The following is a 25,097-nucleotide window of genomic DNA, read 5'->3' on the forward strand; positions in this document are numbered from 1 at the left end:
CCACTAGGAACTGCATTAGCATTTCTGAACTCATTTGAATTGCAACAATAAACTGAATCCAGGACTCAAGGTGAATTTTTTTCCAACCAAAGCCAGTCACGCAAGCATGAATGTAAATCCAGCAAATGAACTAATACAACAAGTTTGACAGCTCAATTCAATGTAGTTTACATAATTACAGGCTACTGATGAAAACTCAATTTTTTGTACTTAAATTAATTGCCCAGTGATTAGTATTAAGCAGCATAAATAATGCAGCAAAGTGGGAATTTACTACTGAAAAAGGTTAAATTATTTTGATTTAAGCAATTTTGAATTAAGAGTAAACAGTATTTGGATGTAATTGTACTTTAACATAAGCAAACATTTTAACCTATACTAGTTACTGTGCAAAAAATATTTTTGATTATTTGTGCAGTTGAATACCTCAAGATGATATCAGGAGACATACTCCATATTTAACAGTGATGGTTCCCTTACTTTATGACGTATGGCCCCATTTTACTGTTTCATTGGCAGTCTTGCCTATATGTATTCCCTTTTGTAATTTTGGGATATTCTAATTGAAAAGCTATTAATCCAGCATGGTTTTTTATATACTGTTAAAACCAGCATAGTTTCCCAAAAAATTGCTTTAAAGTAGTTAATATTTACTTCTGTAAATCTAATCTACAAAATAAAGAAAAAAAATCACGAGTTGAAGGATTAATGCAGCTTAATTTCTAATAGTTCTATTGATTAGTAGTATAGAGTGAAATATTTTGGGTAGCTTGTAAAAAAAGGATTTAAATCTGTCCCTTAAGAAAGTCCTTGGTTGTTTTGGGAATCTATGATAGATTAATAACTTTCAGGGAATGAGAAGGAAATAGATCAATGTTACTAAATCAATTTGATGATGAATTGTGCAGTGCTTGCTATTGTGTTTGGCATCTTGTTAGTATATTCACTAACTGGCCATAGTTTCTGAACTGGTTTATGTTGGTATGAATTGAGTGCAATAGTATTTTACCCTTGGGTCTAAAAATGTTTTAGAAAAAAATCAATTTTGTACCTGTCAACGCAGCTGGAATGTCGCAGGTGGCAGACATCAGCTTTTAGCATGTGTAGATAGTTCAGACAAGTGTAGAATCAACTGATACCTATCAGTATGCAGCGGTCAAAGGGAAAGACTGGAAAGTGAGCTCTAAAGATGTTTTAATGTGGAACATTATTTTATATAAGTGTGGAATAATATAAAACTTCAAAGCTACATTATTTTAATAAACTAATGACTGTCTAACTGAGTCTTTAAATGGAAAAAAAAATTATTTTGTTCAGCATATGCTCAGATAATTCTTGCTTGTTAAGACAAAATGTTGGCAATGAACCCAGTTTTGTCTGCTATTGTCATAGCGTCAAAGAGTCATTTATGGTACAGAAGGAGGCCATTCAACCCATCGAGTCCATGCCAGCTTTCCACGGATCTATTCAGTCAGTCCCACTCTACCGCTCGATCCCTGTAGCCCTGCAAGTGGCTATCCAATTTCCTTTTGAAGTCATTGATTGTCTCCGCGTCCGCCACCCTTGTGGGCAGCGAGTTCCAGGTCATTACCACCCACTGTGTAAAAAAGTTCTTCCTCTTGCCCAAAACCTTCAATCTGTGTCCCCTAGTCCTTGACTATTATTTAATGAGGACAATTTTTCCTTGTCTAATGTATCTAAGCCTGTCACAATCTTGTACATTTCTATTAAATCTCTGCTGAATCTCCTTTATTCTAAGGAGAACAACCCCAATATTTCCAACGTAACCATGTAACTAAAATCCTCCATCCCTGGAATCATTCTGGTAAATCTTTTCTGCACTCCCTCATCCTTTCTAAAGTGTGGTGACCAGAACTGGACACAATACTCCAGTTGAAGCCTAACCAGAGCTTTTCAAAGGTTCAGCATAACTTCTCAGATTTTGTACTCAATGCCTCTGTTTATGAAGCCCAAGATCCCATATGCTTTACTAACCACTCTGTCAATATGTCCTGCCGTATTCAAAGATCGATGCACATACACCTCAAGGTCCCACTGTTCCTGCACACTCTTTAGAACCGTGCCATTAAATATATATTGCCTCTCCCTATTCCTTCTGCCAAAATGCATCACCTCACACTTGTCAGTATTAAATTCCATCTGCCACTTGTCTGCCTATTCTGCTAGTCTATTTCCTTTTGCAGGTGGTTCATATCATCATCACTGTTAGCCACATCTCCAGGTTTGGTGTCATTGGCAAATTTTGAGTTCTGCTCTGTATTCCAAGATCCAAGTCAATCTGACCCTTGGGGAATACCACTGTCTACCATCCTCTAGTCTGAAAAACAACCATTTACTATGACTCGCTATTTTCTGTCCATAAGCCAATTTTTTTTATCCAATTGGACACTGACCCTCCTATTGCGTGAGCTTCAATTTTCTTAACCAATCTTTTATATGGTACCTTTATCAAATGCTTTCTTAAAATCCACATAAACAATATCCACCACATTCCCTTCATCAACCTTCTCTATTACTTCATCAAAAAATTCAATTAGATTATTCAGGTACGATCTGCTTTTTACAAATCCATGCTGGCTATCCGTAATTAACTTGAACCTCTCCAAGTGTGTGTTGAATTTTTCCCTGATTATTGCTTCTAAAACCTTACCCACCGCTGATATTAAACTAACTGACTGGTAGTTGCTTGGACAGTTCTTTCACCCTTTCTTGAATAAGGGTTTCACATTTGCCACTCTCCAATCCTCTGGCACTACCCCGTGTCCAGAGAAGATTGGAAGTTTATATAAGCCCTTCAGCTATCTCCACCCCACTTTCTTTAGCAACCCGGGATGCAAGCCATCTGGACCAGGTGACTTATCTACCCTAAGCATAGCCAGCTTTTTTAATGCCTCCCCCTCTCAATTTTTACCCTATCCATTGCCTCTACTCTCTCTGCTGCTACCGATATTTTGTCAGATTCCACTTCCTTGGTGAACACTGATACAAAGTACTCATTGAGTATATTACCCTCTTTGCCCCTAATAGGCCCCACCCTACCTCTTACTACCTGCTTACTATTTACATGCTGGTAGAAAATTTTTGGGTTCCCTTTTATATTGACTGCCATTCTATTCTCATATTTTCTCTTTGGGAGACAGTCTAATTTTCCTCTTTACCTCCCCTTTCAACGTCTTGTATATGGTCTGGTTCTCACTTGAAGAATTCACCTGACATGCATCATGCAGCCTCTTTTTTTGTTTCATCCTCATCTCTAGCTCCCTCGTCATCCAAGGAGCCCTGTTCTTGGTTCCCTTACCTTTCACCCTTCTTGGAATTTTCCTCGCCTGTACCTGTTCCTTAAAGATAACCCATTGTTCCGATACAGCTCTTCCTGTTGGTCTTTGGTTCCATTCTATCCTGGCTGGGTCCCTTCTCATTGCATTGAAATTAGCCCTCTTCCAATCTAGACGTTCTACCATATTTGGTTCCTTGCTTTTCTGCATTACAAATCTAAACCTTATGGAACAATGATAATTTTTACCCAAGTGCTCCCCCACAGACACTTGGTTGACTTGGCCCACCTCATTTCCCAGCACCAGATCCAGCAATGCCTCCTTTCTAGTTAGGCTGAGAATATTCTGATTAAGGAAGTTCTCCTGAACACATTTCAGGAATTCCTTCCCCTCTTTACCCTTTACTCTAGAATTATCCCAATCGATATTTGGGTAATTAAAGTCCCCCAGTATCACCATTCTATAGTTCTTGCACATCTCTGTGATTTCCCTGAAGATTTGTTCCTCTATCTGTCTCACTATTTGGAGCCCTATAGAATACCCCTAGTAACATAATCATACCCGTTTTGCTTATGAACTCTAACCAAATGGATTCTGTCCTTTTCCCCCTTCAAGGACATCCTCCCTTTCCAACACTGCAATATCTTCCCTAATCAGTACTGCCACCCCACATCCCTTTTTTCCTTCTCTATCTTTTCTGAACACTTTATATCCTTGTATATTAAACACCCAGTCCTTTTTTCGCATTGATCATGGTTGTTCTCAGTCCACTCCCATCGAATAGAACTATTCCCTTCTCTAGTGCTGTCTCGTACTCTCTCCTTATGCACCTTATTCCTCTTTTCTACTTCTGTATGCTGGTGCCCATCCCCCTGCCAATTTTGTTTAAACCCTCCTCAGCCATGCTAGTGAACCTCCCCGTGAGGACATTGGTTCCAGTCCCGTTGAGGTGTAACCCATCCCTCCTGTACTCAACACAAAAGCAGTTATTAGGAAAGGCTGGCTAACAGAAGATGGATTACAATCTGATGATCTGAAAAGGCACTTTAATATGTTAGGAATGGTGAAGGAAGTTTGCAGCAGATGTCAAAAATATGAACACTTTGCAATTGGAGGCATTGATTTAAACGTGCAAGACTTTGCAATTTCAAAATGATTAAAAAGGGGTTTAGCTTTTATGTGTTTTATTATGTGTGGTTCTATTAACTGCATGTACTGTAGAATTGTAATACAATGTACATGTCATATTTATAGGATAACACTTGATAAAAGAAATGCAATAAAACTATAAAAAAGCATGGTCTCATAATGTACTCAGTTTACTAGTGAATTTAAACCTCAAAATGTAACTGATAGAATCACTGCAGCAGTAGGAAGAATAAGGAGGTCACATAGTGCTTTAATAATGAGTCTGAATGAGATAGAGGAGTAAAGGGATCTATGGGTACTGATACGCTCATAACTAAAAGTAGCGATGCAGGTTAATAAGGCCATTAAAAAAGCAACTAAGCACTGGGGTTCATTCTTACAAGGATAGAATTGAAGAAAAACAAAGTTATGTTACACTTTTATAAAATTTTGATCAGATCACACTTGGAGTAATTGCACACTTATGGTCTCCATATTATAAAAAGGATATAGCAGCACTAGTGAAGGTGCAAAAAAGATCCACAAGGATGCTACTAGAACTGAGAGGTTATACTCATCAGGAAACGCTGGGGCTCTCTTTAGAAAAGAGAAGACTGAGGGGAAACCCTGTAGCAGTCTACAAGATTAGGGATTTGATAGAATAGATGTAGAGAAAATGTTGCTAGGGAAGGAAAATCAATCAGATGTTGCTCACTGTTGAGCGACCCCTGTTAGCAAGTGCAGGCATTAGTTGAAAACATTTGGCTGTGATTGACCCTTTGTCGATTAGCCTGCCAACACTTGTTGTCTGTGCTCATACATGAAGAATAGCTGCTTGGGCAGTCCAACAGAGAAAGCTTTGTGATTGTAAATCCATACCCAAGCAAGAGTCATGCAAGAGCTGAATCAGACTGTTGATAACCTTGATGTCATATTTCACCTTGAGATGATCTTCTGACCGTATATCCATGCCAAATATTAATATATAATATAACCTTAATAATATGACTGCCTATTTTCACCTTCCTCGGCTCATTTGCTGCTGAAACACTCATCCATGCCTTTGTTACCTCTAGATTTGACTATTCCAACGCATTGCTGGCAGGCATCCCACATTCTGTCCTCTAAACTTGAAGTCATCCAAAACTCTGCCGCCCGTGTCCTTATTTCCTTCAAGTCCTGTTCACCCGTCAGGTCTGTGCTTGCTGACCTACATTGGCTCCCAGTTAAGTAACACCTGGATTTTATAATTCTTGTCCTTGTTTTCAAATCCCTCCATGGTCTTGCCCTTCGCTATCTCTGTAATCTCCACCAGCCCCACAACTCGCTAAGATAACAGCACTCCTCCAATTTTGGCCTCTTGAGCATCCCCGATTTTAATTGCTCCACGATTGGTCACCATGCCTTCAGTTGCCTAGGCCCAAAGCTCTGGAATTCCCTCCCTAAACCTCTCCGACTCTCTACCTCTCTTTCCTCCTTTAGGATGCTCCTTAAAACCTACTTCTTTGACCAAGCTTTTGGCCGTATCTAATCTAATATTGCCTTAAATGTAAAATTTTGCTTTATAATGTTCCAGTGAAGCATGTTGGGGCATTTTAATATGTTAAAGGCACTATTGTTTTTGAGTCAGCAGCTTCAGGAGGGAAGTAACACTATATTGCTTAAAAGACTGACCCCCATGTGAATTCTGTGTTTTATTTTAAAAATGACATTTTTCCACTCAGAAAGCAGCACCTTCAGCTGCTAATTCTGTAGCTGCCCCTGAAAAAACCTCAAGGTTAGTTGAAAAAGGGCAGTGAATTGGAGGAAACAATCTTCAAAGAGAATGCAATGCCCTGGATTTTAGGGCAGAGATGACCTGGGATCACTGATCCTTCATAAAGCTGCATTGCCCAGTCATAACACAGGATTCATCGTAGCACAGATTATCTAAACTCTGGTCCTGAACCTCTCCTACCCGCTTCTATTTGTTGAACTCTATTGCTTAACCTCAAGTTAGCCACAGTCTCCAAGTAGGCATAGAGATATCTGTTTAATTTCATTAAAATGGTCTATGGTCTACCAGTGCAAATGCTGGATGGGGAATCTTTCCATTTTAGGAAAAAGGTCATCAATTATTGGATATGCATTTTGCTAGAAGAATTCAGAGGAATGTTCTTTCCACAAAATGGTGAAAATAATGGCAATTTCTGAAAATGTCCCGCTAATAACTTTATAGGGACAGTGATGTTTAAAGTTTTTGTACTGATTTCTGAAATTTGCAGATGGTAATTTTGAGAATGAAGATTACACCTATGAGTAAATTAATCCTCCATAATCTTACAGTAATCCCTTGCACAAAAATTAACTTACACGCCACTCTCATTAGGTAACCTGCTAAACTTTAATCCACAGCTAAAACAAGGAAATCCTAGTCAGTTATAAGTAATTTCAATTTTTTAATTATTTTCTTTTGAGTTTTTTTAAAATGAGTACACCATTCGGTTTTGATCTTATGTGAAATTGATACGAATTAATAGTAAATTGGCCATGGCCTTGCCCATAGCCAGTTGAATATTCATTTTTAAATTCCAGATAGTGACAGAAGACTTCAGAAATTCGCTCCACAGTGTCACCCAGTAGTCAATGCCTACAACTATATTTTAACAGTTAACATAGTAGAACTGAATGGGAAATGTTGATATTTATAATTGCATATGTTAACAAAAGTGTGATCAAATTTTGAGACACCAGGAAGTAAGGGTTATGTACAGGAAATGCAAGATTTTTAATATATAGATTTATCTATAGATTCACCCATGTTTTACCCTTTTAAGAACAAATCTGTTATACTGTGAAATAAAAAAAAACTGACTTGGCTAACTTGAATTCTTAATTCTTTTTCTAGGGAAGAGATTCTACAACGGAAGCTGTGGGAAAGAGTCTCTACACATGTGATAGAGAACATTTACCTTCCTGCTGCTCAATCAGTGAATTCAGGCACATTCAATACCACAGTAGACATCAAGCTCAAACAGTGGACTGACAAACAACTGCCTCACAAAGCAGTAGAGGTTTGAATCAGCTTGCAAGTGTGCGCTCATTCTTGTGTGGCTTACCTACATTTTAAGTTGAGCTAGTGATTGTTTTGGGGGATGAAACTCTATCTTAACAATTAATATATCTTAAGAAAGCTGAAAGAAATACATTTACAAAGAACTCCTTTCTCTTTTGCACAATCTGTTTCTGAAAGAGAGACTTTCATTTATATAACACTTTTATCATCTCTATCAAACATCTCAAAGCACGTCATGTACAGTCTTCCTTGCTCTTCTATCACTTCTGTATTGATGACAACCTTGAGAAAGCAACCAGCTTTCATGTGAGTCTGTACAGTGTGTATTGTCCTTCTCAGCTAAACACAGTCCTGTCCTCTTCCAGTGCCCAGTCATGTACTTATAACAGGAGTTGACAAAAAGATGCAAGTCTTTGCTGGAACTAAGACAGGTTATGTCTCATTAGTTAAGACTGTTCACTTGGAACAGAGCACAGATTAAATCTTTCTGATTTGTATGACTCCGTATCACCATGTAGTACGTCTAGCAATGGAGCAATCGGTACCCTAGGCATCCTATGTTTGGAAAGGTTAAAGGTAACCAATATCAATCAATTGAGAAATCTTTTCCCGTTCCCACCAAAACAGCTGTTTGCTTCCCCACATCATTGACTGAGACCAGTGATGGGCAGCCTGAGGGAAGTGCATGAAAACTGGGAGTTGTAAAGTTAATAATTGCATTCACTGAAGCTCAAAAGATTGGGGCTTAATTTCGATCATTCAGTAGACAGTTCTACAAAATTCACGGTGTTTTATTTAAGTTTATTAACACCAGTTTTACTGCTTACCACAATATTTGTCATACACTTCTCATTTTGAGGGGTTTATTTAAAAATGTATACAAAGCATAAATGTTTGCTCTACTCAGGGATCTAACATCTAGTATAATATGTGCAGTTGATGTTAATGGCAGTAAGCTAAGTGTAATATGTATAAATGCAAGTTATTAAGTAACTACTTCAAGATCATGATTTCACTAAGATTTTAGTCTTGATTTCAGGTTGCTTGGGAAACCTTGGAGGATGAGTTTGCTCGCTTTATGTCAGAGCACAAAGGGAAGGACCATGATGATATCTTTGATAAACTAAAACAGGCTGTCAAAGATGAAAGTATAAAACGTCACAAATGGAATGAGCAGGCTGAAGACAGTCTGGTACGACATCACCTGATTTTGTAATAATTATTAAGACTTCAAAAAAATTCAATTAAATTGGTGTAGTTAAGGAATTTCTAATTACTATGATATTGGACATTTAATTTAGCAGTTGTATACTTTTTTTTAAACTTTTAATCCATAATTACCTGCACCAGAAGTACTGTAACCTGCAAGGCTACGGACTAGGTGCAGGAGGTGGGATTAGAATGGGCGGCTAGTTTTTTTTCAACCGGCTGTTACGACCAGGTGAGAAAGAGGTCGAGGGGTCCATTTCAGCCTTCACCTGCTCTTACTGTAACAGTGTTTAATTTTAAACGCACTGTGTTTTTAGCTCCCCCTTGGTGAATCCTTGTTCACCGCTTTCCAATTATAAGGCAAAGAAACCAGCACAAACAGGCTATCTCAGTTTTAAAGGAGGAAAGTTGAAATTTATTAAACTTAAACTCTAATTCAGTTAATGCCTATTAATGCATGATGCGCCCATGCTAGCATGCATACGCAATACACATGTGAATAGGGACAGAGAGAGCAGAAGAAAAATCAAGTGGAAAAGTTTGAGGCAATCTCTGAAGAGGTTTTTTTGTTACTGTGCTTCGAGCTCTCTGTAGAGTCCTTAATTGTAGGTATATCTTGCTTTTCGTTGGGGCCCAGTATCCTTCTTAAACCTTGTCACTGTAGAAGACTTTTCTCTCCTGGGGTTCATGTGTTCTCAGTGGGTTTTGGAGTTCTATGAGAAAGAGATGGGAGCAGACAGACAGGCAATCTTCTTCAGTCCAGGAGCATTCTGCTTTCTGTAGGCTCTCAGTTCAAACTCTGCAACAGCCAGTTAGTCATGTGACTAACTGGTCTGACCATTGTCTTGGCTCTGTGTATTGTATGTCCAGGAATGGTCCTTTGTCCTTTCCAAGTACTGTCTGTTAATATGCAAATGTATTTTTTCCAGCCAAGGTCGGCAGTCCTTGTAACAGGCCTTCTCTTCCCCCAGCAACAATTTGAAATTTAATGTCCATGTAGCAAAATTAATAATGTCTCATCCTTGGCAGGTGGGGGCCTGCATGACACCTCCACACCCATGGGAATTAAATGAGATTTGAGCAAAGCGCATTTCATTAAAGGGGTTGCGAGAAAATGTAAGATACAGAAAACCATGCATTTCTCTCATTCATTCCCATTCATTCATGAATCCTGAAACTTACTAAAGCTGTCTTTTTTTGGTGCCTGTGCTGCTTTAATTTTCCTCTTTCTGTGGTTCTTTGGGGAAGTTTTTCTTCAGTTTGCCCATTGCCATGACTACCTTGGGTCTTTGTTCCTGTTGAAGTCTGCCAAAGGGTGGGAGGGGCGTGGGGGGGGGTGGAAAGTTAGATTTAATTAGCCCTAATTGGAATTTTTTCCTGGAGAGTCAGTAGTGGGTGGGTCTATCCCAAACACTCTTTCAGTGCTTTGCTCAGGCATGCAAAGGCTTTTGACTTTAGGAGATGGATGGTTCACTTTTTCTCTGACTGTGGAGAAGGATTCTTTGTTAATCTCCCCTTTGTTCTCTGGGACACTCCTGCCTGCAGGTATGTGTGCAGATGCTACTGCACTTCCCTGTGGCACTTCGACTAGGTGAGGAACCACCCTCACGGTTTCTCTGCCCCCTAGAGGTCTTTCTTTGTCTCTACAGATTCCTGTAAATGCTGTTAGCAACTCTGGTGGGGTGCTTCTTGTATCTGCATTTGCGTAAGAGGATGTGGGGTCTATCTTTTCACGTTTATGGGGGTTGGCTGACCGGACAGTAGAGGTTTTCATCCGGGATTCCCCCCCCCCCGGACTTCCTTTAACCTGTCCCTTAGTCACTTTTTTCCGTTCCCTCTCTAAACTTTTGCCAGCCTTGTGCCTGGCTGTCCCCTTTTGTTCTCAGCGGGGGTCCCTTACAGTTCACCAGCCCTCTGTTGGAGGGTCCTCCTAATACCAGTATAGAACTTAGGGGTGCAGGTTTCACTGTAGGTTGGGGTTTCCCCTCAACGTGGCACATGTGTCAACTCTTGCAGTACTCCACCACATCTTTGTGTAGTTTTGGCCAGTCAAACTGCTGTCTTATGCAGGCTTTGGTCTTTGGTATACTGGCATGTACAGCCACTGCAGTCTCGTGGGCCCTTCTTACTATTTCTCTCCACTACTTCTGTGGCATCACTAACTGAGAGAGGGGAATATGCAATGAGACCTGAGTGTTCTTGTACACCAGTCGCTGAAGGTAAGCATGCAGGTGTAACAGGCGGTAAAAAGGGCAAATGGTATGTTGGCCTTCATAGCGAGAGGATTCTTCTTAAACCGTGTCACTGGAGGAGACTTTTCTTTCTTGGGGTTCATGTGTCCTCAGTGGGTTTTGGCGTTCCATGAGAAAGAGATGGGAGCAGACAGGCAGGAGGTCTCCAAGTCCAGGAGCATTCTGCTTTCTGTAGGCTTTCAGTTCAAGCTCTAACTGGTCTGACCATGTCTTGGCTCTGTGTATTGTATGTCAGGGAATGGTCCTTTGTCCTTTCCAAGTACTGTCTGTTAATATGCAAATATATTCTTACCAGCCAAGGTCTGGCAGTTCTTGTAACAGGCCTTCTCTTCCCCCAGCAACAATTTGAAATTTAATGTCTATGTAGCAAAATTAATGATGCCTCATCCTTGGCAGGTGGGGGCCTGCAATACATGGCGCAGACACAATGGGCTGAATGGTCTCTTTTTATGCCATAACTTTTCTATGATTCTCTGCATGAATAATCGTATTATATTTTTAGAATAATAAAGAACTAAAAATCCACATATTCTTCATGTTATTTTGTGTCAGTCAGGATGTCGATATCCCAAAATATGTTTTTAGTTGAGAATATACTTGGCAGATCAGTATCTCAAGTAGGAAAGTTGCATTGCTACACTATGGGATCAGTTTTCAGTCACAGATTTGGATAACATTTAAGTGTTTATAATTGGTGAGTTTTGTTGATGCTTAGCTGAGCTGTTGGAAGTTGAACCTCACAGTATTAGAGCATTGTAACTTGGGAATAAGCAGGAATCGGATCCCTCCCAGGAAAACATGCTCTTGTCAGCCTTTGGAGAGCAGTATCACAAACAGGAAATCTTAAGGATTACAGTATGACCTCCTTGCTAGAGGAAAGTCAAAAAGAGAAAAAAGGCTGTTTGCCAAACTCTCTCTTTTCAGCTGCAAACAGGTTCAAGTTGCCATAAATGTAAAAATCTGAAAGCAATGCTTTTTTCATGTATTTGACACAATATTTAAAAATTCTCGGTACAATGTGTTCTAGATTTAATTTGGAGAGAAACATCAGATTTTTGCATCCGCAGAATGAAACAGAACATCTGATTTTTGTAATCATGTTTTTTAGGTAAACTTTATAAATTGTAGGTCTTCGGTACTCTTGAAAGAAGTGGCATTGAACTCAGTGAGATATTTGCCATATCTTGAAAGCATAAACATATTGAAAATGCGTAAGATTTTATTTGCTCTTTATCCCTTATTTATTTCCTTTGTGTTTCTGCAGCGAGTCATCCAGCACAATGCTTTAGAAGATCGTTCTATATCTGACAAACAGCAATGGGATGCGGCTATCCAGTTCCTGGAAGAAACACTGCAAGCCCGTCTTCGAGACAGTATGTTTCCAATACTCCATGTGGTTTTACTTTCTTACTTTAGTGATTATATCATCGCCTTAAAAGCCAGGATAGATTTCTTCTTGACTTTATGATCTAAAATCCATCAAAATATTGGGCATGGCTTTTTCAAGAAGTTATTTTTTATTGTAGTACAATTGGCTCTCTGATCCTATTTGAATACTAACGTCATTAAAGTGCATATGGTAGCATTTCTGTTTAACCATACATCCAACTTTACAGCACAGTTTTCTGCAAACATATAGAACCATTAATTTACCACTGATTTGGGCAAGAACAAAAATGTAAAAAAAAAAGGTTTCACAATGTTCAATTCTTGTCTCCATATGTTTGGCTACTGTGTAAAATCTCCATCTCTACCTCATCTCCACTATTTGACCTGTAATGCACATCAGGAATTTTACTGTTTGCTTCCTATTACTTAACTCTACCCATAAGGATTCTGTCTTAGCAAAATATCCCTGAGACGTACTTGCCTTCTAGTGCTGTGATAAAATGCTTTGTTAACATTCCTTCCCCCGACCCCCACAACTTTTTGTCACTCCCTATTGTTACGGGCAGCTGAGAAATGATGAGGATGATTCCCCCTTTTTCACCTCTCGACTGACCGAAGATAGCTTTTTTGTAGTGTTTTTTAACCCGAGTGCATTAATGGTCAGGAACAGACAAATGACAGCTCTTCTTGTAAGTTTAAAAGAAATATAATAAAAATGTATCTAACACCCGAAATATACGCAACAACACTCATACAGGTACACACACTCAAGAAAAGATAGAGATTACAAAGTTAACATGCGTTAAGTCTGATGATTTAAAAGAGTTCTCTGTTAAACTTGCTTTGCCCCGGGGTGAAGACCTGAAATGGTGCGGCCTGTAATATTTTCCCTTGCTTACTGAAGAAGCACGTGGGAGGTTCAGGAAGATTGATACACTGCTGCATAGTGCTTTTGTTATATTCTAGCCAAAGGTCACCGGCGAAGCCATGGTATGATTTCTCAGTTAGAGAGTTCAAGGCCAAATTCCAGTAATCTTAGACAGGGTCTTGTCTCTTCGATGGCATAGATGGATCTCCTTTATCTGCCCAGAATATATCTTTATTAAAGCTCCTTATCAGACACCTGGTTCCTGTCATGTTTCTCTTCCCATTGTCCTCATAAATGGTTTCTGATGGTGAGGCCATTGTAAGACAATGGAGTCTGGGTGTCATTCATCCATGTCTCACTTTGATGAAGTAGAGCTTTTCACACCCATTCCTTGGATTTTGAGTTTGGAGTGAAAAAGTCATTGACAGTATTGTAATCGCAACCAGTTGGAGAGAAGCAGCCCTTTCCATGGAAAAGGTCGTTTCCATTTTTAATGATTTCTCAGGGATGTGTCCAGAAATGTCATTCATAGTTCATGACTTCTCCAAGACTTGACAATTAGCTCAGGGTTCTTGTTGTTCTATGTATATTCGCAGGCAAGGATGGGTCATCATTTGTTGAGTTTGTTTCTACTGTATCTAACCACTGGTTTTTTTCATGTTTGTGCTTGGGGCCGGGCTGTTCATTTTTCTGTCAATTAACCCCCTCTCTGCACTAATGCTTTGTCTTTCACCACACCATTAACATACCATTTGCCTTTGCTCCATGACCTTCTGGTCAGTTATTCTCTGTGACCTTGCCCTATCAACACGTTCCCTTTTGTTATCTCTTGCCCCATCCCTGCTTTATATGCTTAAAACCTGTTACATTTCTGATAATTACCAGTTCTGAAGAAGGGTCACTGACTTGAAACATTAACTCTGCTTCTCTCTCCACAGATGCTGCCAGACCTGTTGAGTATTTCCAGCATTTCTTGTTTTTATTTCAGATTTCCAACATCTGCAGTATTTTGCTTTTATTTATGACCTCTTACTCCATTTTGTTTGCAAGAAAAATGTCTATTTCGGGTTTAATTCATAAGTTCATTTTGTAGTTCATAAGTTCAGCTTGTGTGGGCATGATACCTCCCTGCAAAAGGGGAAAAATTAAATTCCTTGATATTTCATTTTTTATAGCAAGAAAGGTAAAAGATACAATAGTAAACATTCACACATTCATTCACATGCATTCCTCAGTCACTGTCACTAGGCCTTTCACAGCTTGTTGGTGGCACATGGTCTATTTAAAATTCTGCTCAGAGTGTCCACAATGACATTTTTTTTGCCAGCAATGATCACGATTTTCAAGTTAAACAGCTATAGGAGTGAACTCCATCTGAACAGCCTGGAATTGTTGACTTTGAATTTCTCTCAGAAAGTTAGTGGATTGTGGTCAGTGAGTATTTATATTTCCCTGTGTCCATTATTGACGTAAACCTCAAAATGTTGAAGGGCTAACAGAAGTCCCAAAGCCTCCTTTTCTATGGTGGATTTTTTCTGCCGATGTTTATTTAACTTTTTGGAAAAATATCCAATTGGTGTCTCGATGTTGAAGTCATTTTCCTGGAGTAAGATGGCTCCTGCTCCCACATCTCGCGTCAATAGCCACCTTAAATGGTCTATTGAAATTTGGGGCTCTTAACACAGGTTATTTTGTTAGAATAGCCTTCAGTTTTCTTGGAAGCCATCTGGCACAGTTCTGACCACATTATCTTAACATTTTTCTTCAATAAATTGGTCAATGGTGCAGCTAGGGTATTGAAATTAGGGACAAATTTTCTATAGAATACGCACATCCCCAGGAATCGCATTATCTCTCTCTTGGTCTTGGGAATGGATCAGGACTTGTACTTTTGCTGCCCTTGGCAGCACCCAGCCTTGACCTACAACATGTCCCAAGTGTTGTGTGATTGCGTTTAGGAGTAATGTACCTTTAGAATTTTAGTATGCTAATGAGGCAAGTACCAGGATGTAGTCACGTGACTACATGCCAGTCCCACTCTGTTCTGTAACACCAAGAGGCAAGACCTGCAAATAGATAGCACTGTACACTATATAGTTGTTAGCTGTTTAATAAACCTGTTGAGATCTTTAACAACCTGAACTCCAAGCATCTGATTTATGTTGCATCAGACAACAGAAAGAAGCTTCTCATTGCATAGTAGCAGTGGTGGAATGAAAAAAAATTCAAGTTTGAAGACCACAGGAAAACAAGTTTTAAAAACTACCTACAGCTAGAAGAGGAAAAGTGAAAGAAAAATACTGGCCCAAACAAGGAAAGAAGAAAAATTCACCTACAGCTTCAGAGACAGAGCTCTGAACGACAGGCTGCAAATCAATTACTGTGATCGGGTGAGTCAGTCTGCCGTCAGTAGAGGAACCCCCGTTTTTTTTAAAAAAAAAAGAGAAGCCTTGAGGTCCTCCAAAGATTGATTTCTTTTGTCTCTCAAAGGCTCCCTGAGAGAGTAAAATATACCGGGAATACTCAATCCCTTTCTTAGGCTGATAAAGTGGGCGCCATTACAGGAGGCGCCCAACAGTAGAAAGCGCTGGAATCCTCCATTCACGCAGCATGCGGCTGCAGCTATAAATAGAAACTGTTGAATCACTTGGATGCTGAAGAGACTTAATTTGCTCAATCAGAATTTTTTTTTAAAACTACCCAACCATGCAGACTTGTATATTGAATGGCTATAGAAACAAGCTAGCAGGAAAAAAAGCACTTATCTGTTGCACAGCTGTGTAAACAGAACAGGGTTAGTGTTGGAAACTAGACAATCTGCTGCTGTCATTCAAATCAGCCAAGAGTGTTTCTTAAAGGCAATATAGTACAGAGTCACAGAAGCAAGTTCAATGGAACAGCAGAAAAATGGATACCAAATTATTTGCCAGCATGAACTGGAAATCCTTGGACATCCTATCCGAGTTCAAACTGTTCCAACAGGGAATGCAGTTATGCTATACAGACTAAATAATTACAGAACCAGAAAAGCAAGCTGTAAAAATAATGATTGCAATTGGAGATGAGCGATTGCACAGAATAAACACCTCTGGCTTATCTGAACAGGGCCAGAAAGATCCTACAAAGATATGGAAAGTCCTGGAAGATCAGCTCTGTTTGATAGTGAATTTTCAGATTCACTGCCTAGAATTGATGTCCTACAGGCGACAGCCACAAGAATCAATAGACCAGTTCATCAGCAGATGCTAAAGTAAGGATAACAAATGCGATTTTTCAGAAGCTGAGTTGAGCTGTCAGACCGAATAATGCAGTAGTGATTGTATCAACACCCATTGAAGGCTTCCAGAAAGATCTGTTGGAGAAATGGAAAGGTCGCAGCATTGATGCACTGCTGGAAGATGGCAGGAAGTATGAAGCTACTGTAGCTGGACAACAGCACCTACAAGCACTAGATGCAGCCAACAGTATCAGCACCATAACCAGGTCGAAAAGAGCAAGCAAGCTGTACAGTAACTGCGGTCTGTTCCACTCAAAGTGAAATTGCCCTGCATTTCGAGACCTGTGAAAGGTGTACATTGTGAAAGGGCACTGGGCCCGCCTACACAGGAATTCTGGCTCTAAAAATGAAGTCAGAAGTCACAGTCGGATGCAAACGTACAGACAACATGGCAACAATAGCAAGGAAAGCACCAGAGATATGTATAAATGCAAGCCGATACACGAGGTCCACAGCAAAACAGTCCTGATACAGAACTCCAGTAGAAGCAAGTCTCAGTCAGAAGACAAGCAAGCATTCCACATTGTGAATCTGACATACCATGTTGATGAAGTCCAACAAATGGAAGCTTTCACCACCATTAACATCACGTGCCCAAAGAAAGCTGGCAAACATACACTCGGGGTCAAGATTGACACCGGCGCTAGTGCAAATGCCCTACCAGTCCAAATCCTCAAAGATACGTACTGGAGTTGTTGGAGATCCATGATAAAATTGACAATTTCTAAGTTATCCGCATATAATAGGTCACCCATCCCTTAGAACCATAGAAAAATTACGGCACAGAAGGAGGCCATTCAGCCCACCGTGTCTGCACCTGCTGAAAAATATAGCCTCCCAGTCTAATCTCACCTTTCAGCACCTGGTCTGTGGCCTTGTCGTTTGCAGCACTTCAGGTGCATGTCCAGGTACCTTTTAAATGGGTTGATGGTTTCTGCCTCCACCACCGTTCCTGATGGTGAATTCCAGACACCCACCGCCCTCATGTCCCCGCTAATCCTTTTATATGTCACTTTAATCTGTGCCCCCTGGTAATTGACCTCTCCGCTACAGGAAACAGGTCCTTCCTGTCTATTCTATCTAGGCCCCTCATAATTTGCATACTTCAATTAAGTCACCCTAAGAGTCAGCCTCCTGTTCTAAGGAAAACAACCCTAGCCTATCCAATCTTTCCTCATAGCTGCAACTTTCAAGCCCTGGCAACATTCTTGTAAATCTCCTCTGTAAGCTTTCCAGAGCAATTATGTTCTTCCTGTAATGTGGTGACCAGAATTATACGCAATACTCCAGCTGTGGCCGATCCAGCGTTTTATATAGTTCCAGCATTACATCCCTGCTTTTGTATTCAGTACCTCGGCCAATAGAGGAAAGCATTCCATATACCTTCTTCACTCTATCTACCTGTCCTGCCACGTTCAGGGACCTGTGGATCTGCACTTCAAGGTCTCTCTCTTCTACCACTCTCAATATCCTCCCTTTTATTGTGTATTCCCCCTTGCTTTGTTTGCCCTCCCCAAATGCATCACCTCACAGTTCTCTGGATTGAACTCCATTTGCCACTTTTCCGCCCACTCAACCAAACCATTGATATCATTCTGGAGTCTAAAGCTGTCCTCGTCACTATCAATCACATGGACATTTTTTGTGTCATCAGCAAATTTCCCAATCATGCCTCCCACATTTAAGTCCAAATCATTAATATATACCACAAACAGCAAGGGTCCCAACACACAGCCACTGGAAACTGCATTCCATTCACAAAAGCTTCCGTTGACTACTACCGTTTACTTCCTGTTGCTCAGCCAATTTTGGATCCAACCTGCCACGTTCTCCTGTATCCCATGGGCTTTCATTTTTCTGACAAGTCTGCCATGCGGGACCTTGTCAAATGCCTTACTAAAATCCATGTAGACCATATCCACTGCACAATCCTCCTGGTTACTTCCTCAAAAAACTCAATCAAGTTATTAAGACATGACCTTCCCTTAACAAATCCCTGTTGACTATCCCTGATCAATCCGTGCCTTTCTAAGTGGCAGTTTATCCTGTCTCAGAATTGATTCTAACAAGTTACCCACCGCCGAGGTCAGATTGACCAGCCTATAATTATTTGGCCTATCACTCGCACCCTTTTTAAACAATGGTACAACGTTCGCAGACCTCCAGTCCTCTGTTAAATCGCCCGTATCCAGTAAGGATTTGAAGATGATCTTCAGCGCGTCCGCCATTTCCTCCCTAGCTTCCTTTAACAACCTGGGATGCAATCTGTCCGTCCCTGGCGATTTATCCACTTTCAAGGATGTCAGATCCTCTAGTATTTCCTCTCTCATGATGCTTATATCTAATATTTCACACTCCTCCTCTTTTACTACAGTGTCCTCATCATCCCTCTCCTTTGTGAAGACAAAGACAAAACATTCATTAAGAACCCTGCCCACATCTTCTGCATCCACGTGTGAGTTCCCTTGTATATCTCTTGATAGGCCCTGCCCTTTCCTTAGTTATCCTCTTGCTCCTAATGTACTGATAAAACATCTTTGGGTTTTCCTCGATTTTACCTGCCAATAATTTTTCATGTCCCCTCTTTGCTTTTCTAATTTCCTTGTTTACTTCACCCCTACACTTTTTATACTCCTCTAGGCTTGCTAAAGTATTAAGTTTTTTTTGTGATCATCATAAGCTTTCTTTTTCTGCTTTAAACTTACCTTGTAAGCTTCTAGATAACCAGGAGGCTATAGATTTGTCCGTACCACCCTTTACCTTTGTGGGGACATGCCTACACTGTGCCTCTAGAATCTCGCTTTTGAATTCCTCCTACTGGTTTGCCACTGCAGTGGGACATTAACAGTGTAATGCAGATATGGAAAGTCGGTTTGGAAACCACAGACTTTCTACCTAGTAGACACGAGCGGACCAGCAGTGGTAAAAGATTACCAGTGTGTAAGGATCTCATCATAACTATTCACGAGATCATTGCTAAGGGAAAATCTCCAAGAACAGGAACCTGCTCACAGACCCTGACCAGCTGCAGTCTGGAAACCCAGCAACAGCACAACAATGCTGTGCCTTCACTTCTGCTATCCAGAGAACCACCAACGCCAGAACAGGCGGGTATCTCCATGAGACCATGTACTGTTCCCCCAACAAGTCCTCAACCTGGAGCCCCAAGCCTTCAGAAGTGGAGGATAAGGAGAGGCGAAGGACACACAATGTCCTGAAGAGGCAGAGGAGGAATGAGTTGAAGCAATGTCTATTGGCTCTTTGAGTTGAGGTGCCCGAACTTTCCAAGAATGACAAGACCCCAGAAGTGGTCATCTTGAGAAAAGCAACAGAGTATGTTAGCAGGCTGAAGGGAGAGCAACAGAAAATGAATGCAGAGAGAGAGAAACTTCAGAAAGAACAGCAACAGGTGAGATGCAAAGTCCCTGAGCAAGAGTTGTCAAACCACCAAGGTGACCTATGGACTTTTGAGCCTCTATTCTTGTAAAGTTCATAATCTCTAGAAATGTGTAAATAATTTCTTAACTAATTTAACGTGTTTTTACTTTTAGCATACAAGGATTATCGTTGGAAAGAAGGGGGGATGTTGTGTGATTACCTTTAGGAGTAATGTACCTTTAAGTTCTTAGTATGCTAATATATAGCTCTGTACTGTATATAGTTGTTAGTTGTTTAATAAACCTGTTTTGAAATCTTCAACAGCCTGAACTCCATACATCTCATTTATGTTGCATCAGACAACATAAAGAAGCTTCTTATTTCACCAAGTAGGTCTCTTTAGCCTTAGTGAACTCACTTTTGGCTATATTTGCCACTTGGTTATCCCTTTGTAGACCTTCGAATAACACCTTTAAATGCTAGAAGTTACAATAGACCAGCAGGTCAGCAAGGTATATGGCACGATTGCTTAAGCCAACCATCATTTGATTCACCAGTTTTTGAAAGGTTGCTGTGGCGTACTTTAAACTGAATGGCATGACTTTGCATTGGAATAGGTCATCTGGTGTTACAAAAGTTGAGATTTCTTTAGCTTAGGTGGTCATGACAACTTGCCAGTACCCTTTTAATAAATCAGCTTTGCGTATTGCTGAAAATAGAGACATGCTCTCGAAGCTTTTAGCTGTTCATTGCTGAAGTTATGCATAACCTCTTGGAATACCTAGTACATAAAATTTGATCCTTGATCCGATTGGATCTCTTTAAGCAGTCCGTAGGGAGTGAAAAACTGGGTCAGCCCCTCGACCACAGCTTTTGCTGTGATTTTTCTCAAGGGTGTGGCCTCTGAGAATCAGGTGGCCATGTCCATGGCAGTTAAAATATATTGAAAACCTGTCCTGCTTCTAGGTAAGGGTCCTACGCAATCTACCAAAACTCTGCTGAAGAGTTTGTCAAAAACAGGTATAGGTATTAGTGGGGCAGGCTTGATTGCAGGTTGTGGTTTCCCAACAACCTGACAGTATGTCAGGTCCTACAGAATTTAACTACATCTTGGTGGAGGTGAGGCCAATAATAGTGCTGGCTTATCCAGGCCTGGATCTTTGGGATACCCACATGCCCAGCCATTCAGATTTCATGGGCAATTCTTAAAACTTCCCTACGATAGTTGGGAGAAACTAAAATTTGGTGGACCAGTGTCCACTCCTCCTCTGTAGATTGCTGTCTTCCACTTTCTCAGCACTACCCCATTTTTAAAATAATGGCATTCAGGAACCCCTTCTGCCACTGCCTCAGAACAGGCGGTCTGTACTATTCTTTTCGGGGTCTGCCTGCTGAACCTTAATCAAGGAGGATCTGCTGAACACCACCACCTCCTCTCTTAAATCACCAAAAAAAAGTTTTGGTGAGCAAGTCTTTTGGGTCATCTGTCCGAATTACTGGCTTAGCTCTCTCTAGCTGAGCTTGTTTAGCCATGGACCTGTTCACTACGCAGTCAGGGAATATTCCAGGGACTTCCTCCTGTAACTGCTCCATCTCCCTGGCCTCATTTGGCTTTCCAAAGTCCTTTTCAAAGTTAAGCCATGTTTCTGTTATAGCTACAATATAGTACCCTTCATAATGCTTCTAACTTGGCAGTTTTGTTTTGAATGTTTAACGCTTTCACCTTTCACTCCATCCTGACTCCGCTTTATTGGAATGTTGACCATTATCTTTTTTCCTGATTTTCTTGTTTCATTTTCTAATATCCACTATGTCATAACCTGTTTTTTCATTTTCCCTCTAGTTCAGTAAAGTTTGTTGCTTTTATTCCAATAGTTTTCGTTAATTCTACTTTGTGTATTGAAACCTAAACCCTCCACCCTGGCATATTGATTTAAATCTTCTTTCACTGCATTTTTTACCCTATTGGCAAGAACTTTGGTCTCTTTCTGCTCAGGTGTTGGCCATTCCTATAGTATTGCTTTTCCTGTTCCAAAAATTGCTCCAGTGCCCCAAGAATGTGAATGTTTTCCTCCTTCACCAACCCTGACTTTCTGTTTTCAAGTGAGCTGGGAGTACAGTCTAGCCAGCAAACAGAAAACAACATAATTGCTGTCATTCCGTGTTGGTGAAAGGCCAATGCAAAACCCACTATACCATTTAGTCCCTACCTGATGTTTCTTTTAATACTAGAAAGCTATTGAGATTACAGTAACTTCAATATTGAAAATTAAGGAAAATTGATTTATCCTAAGGTTCATAAAATCTGCCTGATAAAGTTGCTGTTAGATCTTTTACTGAGAAGGGAAAGGAGGAGATATATGTTATTGAAGTAAAAATCTTCCTGGGTCATGCATCAGCTATATTTGAAAAGGAAGAAAACCAATTTGGACCTATATTTCTGCTAGTACAGGTAAGAGTTAAGCAAGAGCAGATGAGAATGACTCTCCATGTTCTTTTGCTATATGAAATACCACAATTTAGATCATACACAAGTGCAAGTCTAAATGCAATGAGAATAACTAACCATAAGAGATATCATTCTCATCATATATTTCTCATTATTTTAATAGCTGAGTCTGTAATTCGTGACATGGTGGGGCCAGATTGGCAAGAAAGATGGTTTTACTGGAAATCACGTTCTCCAGAACAGGTAAGATAAAGACATCTAATATCTGCAGCATATGCTAATTCCCCATTCTTCCTAAAACTGAAATTATTTGCACAAGAACAAATTGAGGAGAAGGTGAGAGCAGGTAATTATCTTGTCACTGTATTTCCAGAGGTAAAAAGGAGTTGGAAGTAGATGAATGTTTTCTTCTCAATATTCTCATAGCACAATTACATACTTTGTAGAAGTTAGTAAGCTTGAAAGGTAAGGACAAGCTTTTTTCTTTGCTGAAGCCCAACAGTCCATTATTGGATTGCTTATTTCCTCAGTATATTTTTGGGAAGAGAGAAAGGTGAAATTAATTTAACGGACAGAGTTTTGGCAAATTCAAAATTTGGTGCTAAAAGGACACTACACTTGCGTCCATAAAAAGGGCACGCAGGGTTTAGTGACATTTTTTCTATAATTAGTACATGCATATAACATAGTAATTGATGTGTGCAAGTATGCTGTCTGTGCAAGAAAGTGCACTAAACCTATGTGTGGAGAGATAGTAGAGGGAATTTCCTCTAAATTAGGGTAAGCCATGGTATTAATGTATATTGCTGGTTGCAGTTTAAACTTTTATACAGTGTACTGTGTTTTTATTTTTATATTTGTTATAACTTAAGTTTAAAAGGATTGCAATGGCAAGACAGTGGCAAACCATTTTGTGCAAATCTCACTGAATGTGAGAGTTCTTTGATGGCTTGATCACTAAACTGATTTCCAATTTAAGATATATTTTAAATACTTTTTTCAGACTTTTACTGTCTTAAGTTTATGGTCACCTAATAAAGGGTGGGACCATTGTGTGAAAAAAATTTTAGTCTGCACTGAGTGCTACTTGAGTGCACAGAATGAAGTTAGGAGTTTGGTGAAGAGGGGAACTATAAATTAAGAAAAATAAATTTAACACAGAAAAGATGGCAGGACAGGTGATCTGCTGCAGCTGCAATCAGTGAAAACTACATCTGTAGTGTCTGCGGCTTTAGGAGCTTCAGCACAGAGTTAATGAGCTGGAGGCCAAGCTGCAGACATCGCGATCCATCAGGGAGGGGGAAAGTTACCTGGATACTTTGTTCCAGAAGGCAGTCATACCCCTTGGGATAGGGTCGTCTGATTTGGTCAGTGGTTAGGAACAGGAGGGTGTGACTGTGAGTTAGGCAGGTTAGGAGATCGAGAAGGTGGGAGTGGCGGAGCCTCAACCCTTGCAATTGAACAATAAGTTCGGGGTTCTTGCAGCTTGTATGGACAAGAGCGAGGCTGTAGTGTGGATGAACAGACTGACCATGGTACAGGAAGCCATTCAAGTGGGGGTACAGGAAGCTATTCAAGTGGGGGGAGTTAACAGGAATGTAGTGGTAGTAGGGAACAGTATAGTCAGAAGGATAGACACTGTTCTCTGCAGCCGAAAGCAAGAATCCAGAAGGCTGTGTGGCCTGCCCAGTGCCAGGATTCAGGACATATGCTCAGGGCTGGGGAGGAACTTGCAATGGGAGGGGCAAGATCCAGTTGTCAAGGTCCATGTAGGTACCAATGACATAGATAGCACTAGGAAAGAGGTTCTGTTTAGGGAGTATGAGGAGCTAGGTACTAAATTAAAAAGCAGAATCTCAAAGGTAAAAATCTCTGGATTATTAACTGAGCCATGTGCAAATTGGCACAGGGTAATAATTAGACTAGAGAGGTGACTGCGTGGCTCAAAGACTGGTGTGGAAGAAGTGGGTTCCGGTTTGTGGGGCACTGGCACCAGCACTGGAGAAAATGGGGGCTGTACCGTTAGGATGGACATCACCTGAACCATGCTGGGACCAGTGTTCTAGCGAGTCATATAACTAAGGAAGTAGAGAGGGCTTTAAACTAAATAGAGGGGGGGAGAAGAAATCATGTAGGGGAAGATTGAGTAAAATAAAGGGAAATCACAAGGCGATATATCAAGGTAGCAATAAAGGTAATGATAATCAGTATGGCAGGAAGAGAGAGTGATTACTACTTGAGTGTGCCAGCAGGTAGGGCCAGAGTTTACAAAAATAATAAAAATATCTGAATTGAGGGCTCTGTATCTTAATGCCCGCGGCATTCACAATAAAACAGATGAATTGTCAGGTCATATGTATGCCTTGATAGCCATAGCAGAGACGTGGCTACAAGGAAACCGAAACTGGGACCTGAATATTTTTTTTTATTCGTTCATGGGATGTGAGCCTAATTGCCTTTGAACTGAGCGGCTTGCTAGGCCATTTAAGAGGGCATTTAAGAGTCAACCACATTGCTGTGGGTCTGGAATCGCATGTAGGCCAGACCAGGTAAGGACGACAGATTTCCTTCCCGAAAGGACATCAGTGAACTAGATGGGTTTTTACAACAATCGACAATGGTTTCATGGTCATCATTAGACTATCTTATTTTTTAGTTCCAGATTTATTAATTGAATTCAAATGTAACCATCTGCCGTGGTGGTATTCGAACCCATGTCCCCAAAGCATTAACATAGGCCTCTGGATTACTACGGCACAGCCTCCACTTATCCAAGGGCATTCAGGAAGGACAGGA

At 40.4% G+C, this 25,097-nt stretch overlaps 1 protein-coding gene across 4 annotated transcripts in view; it reads left to right on the top strand.

Annotated features, from left to right (window-relative positions):
• opa1 (OPA1 mitochondrial dynamin like GTPase) overlaps window positions 1-25,097 on the top strand; it is a 149,701-nt gene that overhangs the window by 70,278 nt on the left and 54,326 nt on the right. For all 4 annotated transcript variants that reach the window (XM_068042269.1, XM_068042272.1, XM_068042271.1 and 1 more), the window contains 4 exons: window positions 7,312-7,477; window positions 8,519-8,671; window positions 12,205-12,313; window positions 22,465-22,544. In XM_068042269.1, the coding sequence (XP_067898370.1) occupies window positions 7,312-7,477; window positions 8,519-8,671; window positions 12,205-12,313; window positions 22,465-22,544 (508 nt within the window). The remainder of the gene's footprint in view (window positions 1-7,311; window positions 7,478-8,518; window positions 8,672-12,204; window positions 12,314-22,464; window positions 22,545-25,097) is intronic.

The sequence above is a fragment of the Heterodontus francisci genome, chromosome 11 (genome assembly GCF_036365525.1).
Source record: "Heterodontus francisci isolate sHetFra1 chromosome 11, sHetFra1.hap1, whole genome shotgun sequence".
Taxonomy (NCBI): domain Eukaryota; kingdom Metazoa; phylum Chordata; class Chondrichthyes; order Heterodontiformes; family Heterodontidae; genus Heterodontus; species Heterodontus francisci.